Source organism: Neltuma alba, unplaced genomic scaffold, assembly GCF_004799145.2.
Source record: "Neltuma alba isolate B1F8T4 unplaced genomic scaffold, ASM479914v2 tig00003558_pilon, whole genome shotgun sequence".
NCBI lineage: Eukaryota > Viridiplantae > Streptophyta > Magnoliopsida > Fabales > Fabaceae > Neltuma > Neltuma alba.
The window spans coordinates 67,694-78,502 of record NW_021633332.1 but is presented as its reverse complement, the minus strand read 5'-3'; the positions used below and the strand labels follow the sequence as shown (position 1 = coordinate 78,502).

Genomic DNA, 10,809 nt, shown 5'->3' with positions numbered 1-10,809 from the left:
GTTTCATGGAATTAGGTTATGGATGCTTGTGTTGAGAACCTTTGTGTAAGAAAATGGGCCAGTCCACCCTTGGTGGATTGGACCCAAGCCCATTTATCATTTGGGACTCCAGTGTAAATAGCAAAACTCTTGGGTCTTTAACTGTAATTTTTTCCTTTTCATATATTTTGTCAAAAGGCGGGAACAGTTGTGCAGAGGAGACGGTTTTTGGGAGTTACATAACTGATAGATAGGGATCAGTTTATGGGAACGTGACTTGCGTTTTTTCTTCTCCCCTTCACCATCAAACTCTCCTCTTAGTCTCTCCAAAAACTCTCCCACCGGTGTAATTTGCTGTGTCTCCCAGATCCGATTCCGTCACCGTGATCGGACCTCCGCGTGGCAACCTGACTTCATTGCAGACTCCAGGTATGCCCAAAAACCTTCACTTTGGTTCAAAGATGGAGTAGGGTATTTTGTGACAATGAGAGATTGTGGGTTTGAATCGAATGAAACGACCAACATGGTTGTCATGCAATGCTCTCTGGATGTGCTAAGTTAGGAAACTTGAGCCTTGGGCGATGGATACATTCCCAAGTGATAGTGAGAGGGATGGTGCTCCCTTGCTCAATTGTATGGCGAACTTTGCGTAATACAGGCACTATCCATGATGTTAATGACCATTCGAGTATAGGGCATAAAGGTGAGGAAGACATTGCTTCCGCTAGAGCCTAGGAGCGAAGAGAATTTTGTTATTGTTGCTAACATGTATGCTGAAGTAGGGATGTGGGACAACGCAGCAAATGCTAGGAAGGCTATGAAAAACTGGGGGCTAAAGAAGATAGCTGGAGAGAGCCGTGTTGAGTTAGGTGGGTCTATGTGTACTTTCTTTGTGGGATACTGGGATATGATTCTTGACCAGAACTGATGATTGTATATCTCTTACTAGATGGATTGAACGTGCATTAGAAGATGGTTAGTTATTTGTAGTAGCTATAACTTTATTTGTTTTTCCCCTTTCATCTCTTGGCTAGTTTTATTTGAAACTCCTGATTTGTTTTTGTTGTGAAATCTATCCATTTAATAAAGTAGGTGTCATGGCATAATGAGGAATGAGATGAATTAGGATAATTTTTTACTGGTTTCTTAAATAATGTAAAACTTTTTCCCCACTCGAATAATTAATATAATGTTAGTTTGTTAACTGCTCATAAAATATCAGTCAAAATCGTGATAGTTAACTTATACTCTTTTGGTTCTATTTATAAGTCATTTTCAACATGTTTCATATAGACCAAGAAAAACCTTAAATTTCATTAACAATTTTCCAATTTTATTCCTATTCAATATATATTATACCCCATGAAAACAAAATTAATACAATAATAAATTAAGGGTAAAATTGTACACTTATATAAAAAAATTTTCTCTCTGTCTTATAAATAGAACAAAAAATTTGTTCTTTTTCTACCCTATAAATAGGACCAAAAGAGTATCATTTTATGAAATCTCTTTATTTAGTTGGCTATTTGAGATTTTTGTGGGGAATATAAAATAAAAGACAGATTGAGAAAATGAGACTTTTCCCAATGAATTTATTTTAAGTTACTTTACATTTGGAATTTGAAATGATTTTGATTCAGATATTTTATACTAAAATTTTTAATTATCATCAGGATAATCAACATATTTTATATTTTATATTTATTTAAATTTCCAAATGGTTGGTATTTATTATTTATTTCACATTTTAAATTGAGAATAAAAATTTCAAAAATTGATATAATAAAATTTTAAATTAAATTGAGATGAACGGGGCCATTTTAAATTTTTTTTAAGGATGAAAAATGAGTTAATAACTAAGGAGATATTACTAATTTTGAATTTTTTTGAATAAATAATATTTAATTATTCGATTAACTATCCATAAATTTTTAGTACATATAATATATTGTTAATCCCACTAACTATCATCAAAATTTAATATTTTCAAATTTTCAAAATTTTCATTTTAACATTCAATTTTAGTAGATTGAATTTCAACTTTGGATAGCTCTCACCTAAATTAATAATCACCTAAATGTAATAAAATTTTTATATTTAACAATCTAATAGCCTAATAAGTAATTAAAATGATTTTCTATAATTTGAGTAAGAAATAAATAAACATGAAAATATTTATGGGGATGATGGTGGGATTATGAAAATATTAGTAATCACATAATTCAAATATTTATGTGGCCATTTTTTAATTGTTTTTGAAATTATGTGAAACTTCATTCACAATTTAATAAATAATGCATTAGCTAAATTTGGAAATATCTTTACTGATTTATTTGGAGAATATATTTTAAAAATTAAAGTTTTGTTTGGGTGGTTAGTTTTCTTGAGTGGATTCAATGAAGCTATTTTTTATTGTTTTTAAAATTACTTAAATACCTATTCACAATTTATTAAATAATATATTTCTACTTTTACACAGTGAAAAAAAGGGACCAAACCGGTCGGTTTAATGGGAAAACTAGTGAACCGGCCAATGTGCCAGTTCAGGGTTAAGTAATGAACAAGGCAAAAACTGAACCGGCATAAACCTGGTCAAACCGGTGTAAATCGGCAAAAACTGGTACAAACCAATGATGAACCAGTTTAGATGATTATTTTACTATTGATCCTATTTTTTCTCATGCAACTTCTAATATTTCAGTTACTATATATTTGAATAAATTTTAATAACGATTTTGGTATTAATGATTATTAATTTTAGTTATCGAGAAATCATAAAGATTAAAATTTTCACTGTTATTATATTTTGTTAATGTTACAATTAAATTATTGTTGTATTTTTGATATTTTGTTACTATTGATTATTAATGTTGTCATATTTTGTTATTTTTAATTCAATTTTATTATTTTAATGTAACCGGTTTGATTCTGATTTGACTTTGATTTGACCTATTAATATTTGAATCACTACCTCAACCAGTTTAGTATTCGGTTCAGTTTTTTGTTCCTTACTTTTATAACTGTATTTTTATGAATTAATTTTATAAATATATTTTAGAAATTAAAGTTTTGTCTGTTGGGTTATTTTTTTCCGGATGGATTTAAAATTTGAGGAAGAAACTTGAAATTTAAAATTCGAAAACTGGTAAAAGTAAAGAATTTAAAATTAAAAAAAACCTTCAATTTATCAACAAACTCTAGCGATTATTTGTTATAGATGCTATTGTTAGGTATGAATATTTTACTTATTATTACATAAATTTAAAGAAAATTAATATTTTAATCCTATAATTTTTAACGAATTTATAATTTAGTTTCACAAGTTTTGAATCGGTTATTACTCGGTGCCTCAACTTTTAATTTTTTTATGTTATTATCTATAAATCATCTTATGAGGTAAAGATTTGTGTCCAACTTACATGACATTGCTCTCTCCTCTCTCCTAAAAATCCTATGCCAGTTCACCTCCTCTTCTGATGCTCCCCAACTTGGCGTCAGCTTTCCCTTCAGCTTTGGCCCCGTTTGGGTGACACCCCAAACCATGGTTTGGGTGATAAGTCACCCAAACACCTACTGGTTTTGGGCAAACCGTGGTTTTGGGTCAAAACCATGGTTTTGACTCCAAAACTATGGTTTTGGAAAAAGCAGAAATTTTTTGCTTTTGGAGAAAAAAGGGAGAGTGTAAGAACCTATATGATATGTATCTTGTTATTTTTTTATAAACATATTTTTTATAAACATATTTTTTATAAACATATTTAATCTTATATTTTATAAATATATATACATATTAATTATATTATCTTATGTATTATTAATTATGTTGGTAAAAAATATATTATTAACAATTTTATTCCTTCAAATTAAAATATATCATAAAATCTATTTTTTCTGTAATTATCATATCAACTTATGTCTTTTTTTTAGTAATTTGTATATATAAAAAGTGCTTCTGATAACAACTATCCAAACACTCTCATTTCTCAGAATCACTTTTTTACAAAATCTATTCTTCACAGAATCTATTCTCCAGAATCACTTTTCCAAACTACGGTTTGGTTTCATCCAAACACACCCTTGTAGGGCGCGGTGACTCCGTTATTGATATGATAAGAAAATAATGCCCAAACTTTTAAAATGAAGGTGGTTTGGCCTTTATAAGTTTTAAAATCTCACTGAAGAATAGCATTTATTTTCATTTACAAATACTTTGGAATATATGTGAGAAATAAGGTGACATACAAGATTAGGTTAGCAAACAGAGGCAGGACATCTGAATGATGGAATTTTCTTTACAGAGAAAACAAGAAAAATATGTAGAAAGCCCAGACCGAAGATAAGAATTTAATAAAATAAAAAATATTTTCTATATATATTTATGATATGTTCTGAATAGTTGGAAAAAATAATATGTTTTAAATAAATTCTTTATTGATTTCATACATAAATATTAAAATAAAAATATCAACAAGTCAACACATAATTAATACAATTTATTAAACAAAGTGAATATCACATGTGTTAATAGTAGGCATTAAAAAAAAAAAGGAGATATGTTCATCTTCTCACTTAGTAAAAAAAATTCCTAAATACTTTTAAATGCAAGTTCATGATTATAACAATCAGGATATCTTTTAAAATAAGAAATATTTTCTATATATATATGATATGTTCTAAATAAATTTATGGACAAATTAATCTCTTAGTTCTTCAACTATTAAGGGAGTGTTTGGATAAAACCAAACTATGATTTGGAGAATAACTTTTGAGGAAAAAAAAGGTTATTTTTTAGAATAGATTTTGTGAAAAAGTGATTCTGATAAAGTGAGAGTATTTGAATAGTTGTGGTCAGAAGCACTTTTTATATATAGAAATTACTAAAAAAGACATAAGTTTATATGATAATTACATAAAAGATATATTTTATAATATATGTTTATTTGAAGTAATAAATTTGTTAATACTATATATTTTGCCAACATAATAAATAATATATAAATAATATAAATAATAAATAATTAATGTGTATATGTATTGATAAAATAATTAAATATGTTTTTAGAAAAAAGATTTTCAAAAATAACGACTACGACGGAATGGGAGAACAACCGAAGCTTGTGATAATTGTCATGAGTGTTTTTGTCAAATATACCGTTGGTAGCTTCTGACAAGAATAATTATTACTCCAACAACTAATATTTCACTTCCAAAAGCAAAAAATTCTAGCTTTTTTACAAACCAAGATTTCAGTAGGAAAACCTTGGTTTTGACTCAAACCAAGGTTTTGGGAGGGAAAAAAAGTGTTTGGATGTCAGTTGGCCCAAACCATGGTTTGACACTTAAAATCACTTTTCTCCAGATCGCCAAACACCCTCTACCACCATTATAATTTAAAATTTTAACTATAACTCAGTAACTTGATCCCTCAATGTTTCATTCGCCTATAACTGACTAGCTTTTTTATCCAGACACGACAAACAGTAAAAATATTTACTCAGATGCTATAAGATTAAAAATATTTACTCAGATACTACACTTGAAATTGTTCAGATAGTGAACGAGTTTAAATTTTTACAGAAGTTGTTCAGGCCAAAAACGACTTCAATGGGACCCACATGCAAAATATGAAAGTTGTTCTTGGTCTGAACAACTTCAGTGGGACCCACATCACAAAATGGAAGTTGTTTTTGGTCTGAACAACTTCAGTGGGACCCACTATTTGTCTTACACTCCATGCGTTTTCAGCTTTCATATTTTGACCATACTATTTCTGCCTTTAATTTGCGTGTAGCTTTCATATTTTGACCAGACTATTTCTGCCTTTTCCAGCCACACGCAAAGTGTTTCTTCCTTCCCCAAATATTCCCATCAATATAGAGTAGTCATTCAATGTCTCTCACGTGTGAATACTTTGTTTTTGCATGTGAGTGTATAGTATGAATTCTATTTATATAAGGTATTCGCCATTCCCACTCATCAGAAGGCTTCTCTTCACTTCTCACATTCTTCTTTCTCTATGTGTAAGGCATTCCGTGAAGTAGGTAAATACGTTTTATCTCAACTTCAATTCTTCATACAATTCAATTCTTCTTTCTCTATATATAAGGCATTTCGCGTGAAGAATTGAATTTTATCTGCAGGTCCTTCAGTTCTTCTTTCTCTTTCCACAATTTCACGTGAAGTTGGTGGTGTGTGTGGCCTTGCAAATATTGCATACGTTTTATCTCAACTTGAGGCTTAATTTTTCTTCTGATTAAGGTACATTCTCTTGATTAATTTTTTTTTTAAAATTTTGATATGTATTTTGCTAAATGATGGATAAGAATTTTATATTTAGTCATTTTTACATGTTGAGTTTGTTTTAATTAAAAAAATGTAGACATATAATTAATTGTCATATAAAATAAATTACAGTTTACTTTTTTATAATCTGATTAAATATATATCTTTTTTTTAGTAGATAGTGTTTGAGTAAATATGTAGTCAGATTAAATATGTATTTAGTTAGATAATATTTGGTTGTGAGCATGGTAATCAAACTTCTCCTATGCCAGTCAATACGTCATGAAAAATACTTGAATATTTAAAGAAAAATTGATGGAATAATATTCCCCACTCATAAAATTTTAATATACAATGATAAAATTATTTTTGTTAAAATTACGTAAATTTATATCAAAGCATGCGTAGAAGACAGTTAAATTATTTAACTATAAAAACCTTTAAAATATTGAAAATCCAAATCAGTGGTCCAAGTTATAATTTTTATTAAATTTATAATTATTTTATTATTTGATTATGCATAGTGACTTCATGTATGAATTTCATAAATTCGAGTTTACATACCTGTCACGAGTTTACTTAAACTCGTGAGTTTGACAACCCTGGTTGTGAGCTTAGTCTAGTCTTGTATCTAGCCAATGAAAGCTAGCACTAAATGGTGTCAAAATTTTCTAATAAAAAGAGTACTGATGGTGGGGTTAATAATAATGAAAGAAAGGAGTTTTTTTTTTTTGGAAAAATTAGAGAGGAGGACCTAGAGAAAGCAATATTTATTAAAGAGGATCTTAAAAATTATAATTATTTAGGCAGACCAAATAATAAACTATAAATTTAAAAAAATCACTCAACAGTAATAGCTAATTGTTTCGTCATATTAAGTAATTATAATTTTTAAATAACTAGTGTGAAATAGTTATTAACATTTATTTTTGTTTTCAATCATAAGGATTTTTTTTGGGGTCACTTAAACGGTACCTAATATAAAATTACACAAGTACATTTATTATAAGCTTATTATTATTTAATGTAAATTTACCTTTATGTGTTAACTAAAGTATATATCTCATCAAAAGCATTTATTCGCAATATAGAAATTAGAGGTTGAAAGGAATATAATTATTCTTTAATAATATAGATAAATTAAAATTGAACATTTGAAGTATGAAGTTGGGACCAGGAGAAAAATGAAGCAGAGGCAATTTTTTTGAATAAGAAATATTTTCAAATCAATTTATTTAATCAAATATTTATCTAATTTAGTCATTAAAAATATCCAATAATGGAACATAAGTTAGAAAAAAATTTAGGAATGTAGTTGTGGGAGAATTTAATGTTTTTAAATATATTTAATCCTTCTAAATATTTATAGTTTTTAAGATCCTTTTTGATAATAAAACAGAAGTAATGATTTTAGCTAATTTTTTAATAATATTTAATTATAATTTTTTTTGAATAAAATGGAATGAATAGAAAATTATTTATTTAATATATTTGAAATATGTAATTTATATTATTAATTTTATATTGATATATTAGAATTTATAATAAAATTTTAATATGTAACGTTTATTTTTAATTGAAATTAATTTTTAAGTTATTCTAAATATTTTTTATGATTGATGTTCCACAGTCGTTGTTGATTAAAAGATATTACAGGTTACTATCTTACTTAAAAATGTAAATAAGTTTCTTAATAAATAGCCTAATTTTTGTAACTATAAATAAATGATTATTCTACTACTTTATTTTAAAAAATATATACATAATTGAATTAAAAAATAATGATATTATGGAGTTAATTTAGTTTTACAATTCATTTTTGTTTAATTAATAATTATACTGTATTATTTAGGAAGCAGAATGGATCATAGAAAAGAGTTTGTGTGTATATTTGCAAATGGACGAATTTTTAATGGCCCGGTCGGTGCAACATTTGAGTGTGATAGAGCGAAAGTAGTGAAAGTTGATCCAAATATTACATTGGATAGATTGAAGGAAGTTATTGGACGAAAACTACAACTTCCTCCCAATGAAATTGTGACAAATCTAGTGTACAGATATCCTACGTGCATAAATCCACCACAATACCAAGCATGCAATCTAGAAGATGATTCGGATGTACAACAAATGTGGCAAGTGAACCGTCGATTCTCAACTCAGTTAACATGTGCAGAGTTGTATGCCAATATAGGTGACTTGGAAGATGTTGGTCATATTGAATCACAACTAATGGACAAAAATGCTGGAAATACTCTTCCATCAAGTAGCAATCAGCTGAACATTATAGAAGAAGAATCCATGTTTAGCGATCAGATGGAAAATCTTCACCCATTTGAACTTCCCCAAGATGGTATCAACAATGGGTCATCTTGCTCTGTTCCTCAAATGGAAGATACTATGGATGAATTTGAGGACGAAGATCAATATGATTCTTATTTAAATATTGGTGATGGGAATGATCATGATGACAATGATGAGCATGACGAGATCAACCAGGATAATGAGCTAGCATCTGCTTTCTTCTCGCATATTAATGTTGAGTCAGCTATGGCTCCTGAGTTCAGTGAATTAGAAGAAATTCCACCTTTCAGTCAAAATGAAGAGTTACATATCGGAAAGATGTTTAGCAATGTTCGTGTTTTGAGACGTGCGGTCAAGTTATACTCTGTTCGAGTTCATCACACATTCAAGGTCTATTATTCATGTAACAAGTATGAAGAATATCGATGCATTAACTATGGTGAAAGCTGCAATTGGAGAGTAAGAGCTTGTAAGAAGGAAAACAGAAACTTTTGGCAAATTACAAAATATGGGGGGCCCCACACATGCTTAAGCACATCACTAACTCAAGACCATCCAAAGTTAGATGCTGATGTTATATCATCTTGTATCATAGCAATGGTAACTGATAAGCCAAATGTGAAAGTATCTCAAATTATAGAGAGGATGCAATCCATGTTTGGTTATATAGTGTCATATAAGAAGGCTTGGAATGCAAAACAATTAGCCATTGCCGTTGCTTTCGGGAATTGGGAGATCTCATATTCCTTACTCCCAAGGTGGTTGGCCGCAGTACAACACTTCATGCCTGGATCATACGTACAATTTTCAAATAAACAGTGCTCTCAAGTCAATGCGAATGGGGAACCAGTTGAAATGTTTCGTGTGTTTTGGGCATTCAAGCCATGCATTGATGCCTTTCCACATTTGAAGCCCATTATACAAGTTGATGGAACATTTTTATATGGAAAGTATAAGGGCACGTTACTAATGGCTATATCACAAGATGGTGACAGAAATGTTGTGCCGCTTGCATTTGCGGTAGTTGAAGGGGAGACAAGATCAGCTTGGACATGGTTCTTATACCATGTGCGTCATTGTATTGTAAAAGATAGAATAGAAATTTGTTTAATTTCAGACAGACATCGTTCAATTTTGGCTGCAGTTTCTGATCCTCAACATGGATGGCAGCCACCACATGCACATCATGTTTTTTGTCTACGTCATGTGGCCTCTAATCTTCACAAAGCACATGGAACAAATTGGCTAAAAGAGAAATTTATAAATATTGGTGAGATTTCTTGTGTTTTTTAATGATACAATAACTTTATAATTTTATGATTATTTTTAACAAGTTAATAATTACTTGTAGGGTATGCGTATGAATGTCATGTTGTTGACCAACAATTAGCAGAGATAGTATTGCAACATGCATCTGCTGCTAGATGGATTGGAGCCATCCCCAAAGAAAAATGGTCACGTGCATATGACGTTGAAGGTCGACGTTATGGACACATGACAACTAACCTTGCAGAGTGCATGAATGGTGTATTCAAAGGTGTTGAAGTCTACCCATAACTGGTTTAGTTAAAGCGACCATGTATAGAGTTAACAACTATTTTGTAAAGCGTGTCCAACAAGTTCATGCGCAAATTGCAGCTGGTCAAGTGTTTTTTGAGACACTAACAAAGAAGTTAGACATAGTAACACAAGGTGCATCTGGATGTGTTGTTCGAGAGTTTGATAGAATATCAACATCATTTGAGGTTATGGAGCCATACAATATTCAACTTCGTCAATTTCGTCGTTGTTGCAAGGTTAACTTGATTGATAGAAAATGTGATTGTGGAGAATTTCAAGCAGAAAAGTTTCCATGTATGCATGCTGTTGCAGCTTGCTCACAAGTAGGCATTAACCATTTGCAATATGTTGATCTGTTTTTAGGTTAGAAACCATGCAAATGGCTTACAGTAACAACTTTCATCCAATAGGAGATGAGACTTACTGGCCGCAAATTGATTGCCCTACTCTAATACCTGATCCATCAATGATTAGAGATAAAGGCCGTCCTCGTTCAAGTCGCATACGTAATGAGATGGATTGGACCACACCCAACCCACCCAACAAATGTGGATTATGTAGACAAATTGGTCATAATCGCTCTACTTGTCCTCAAAGTGTGGCATCCAGACAATAAATTATGTATTTTGCTTATGTAAAAAGAAAATTATACATATGAAGATGAAATGTAAATGGTTTTTGTAA

At 29.9% G+C, this 10,809-nt stretch overlaps 1 protein-coding gene across 1 annotated transcript; it reads left to right on the top strand.

Annotated features, from left to right (window-relative positions):
- Positions 1-8,124: 8,124 nt before the first annotated feature.
- On the top strand, positions 8,125-10,122 carry LOC114741878 (uncharacterized). The gene is made up of 2 exons (XM_028930129.1): positions 8,125-9,643; positions 9,917-10,122. Exons 1-2 carry the CDS (start codon positions 8,125-8,127, stop codon positions 10,120-10,122), a joined length of 1,725 nt encoding a protein of 574 aa, XP_028785962.1.
- Positions 10,123-10,809: the final 687 nt, after the last annotated feature.

Excerpts from the sequence above, each read along its gene's own strand:
- LOC114741878 (XM_028930129.1), top strand. The coding sequence starts at position 8,125 with ATGGATCATAGAAAAGAGTTTGTGTGTATATTTGCAAATGGACGAATT. Across the intron at positions 9,644-9,916 it reads CTTATACCATGTGCGTCATT|GGTATGCGTATGAATGTCAT; the intron begins GTATTGTAAAAG and ends AATTACTTGTAG.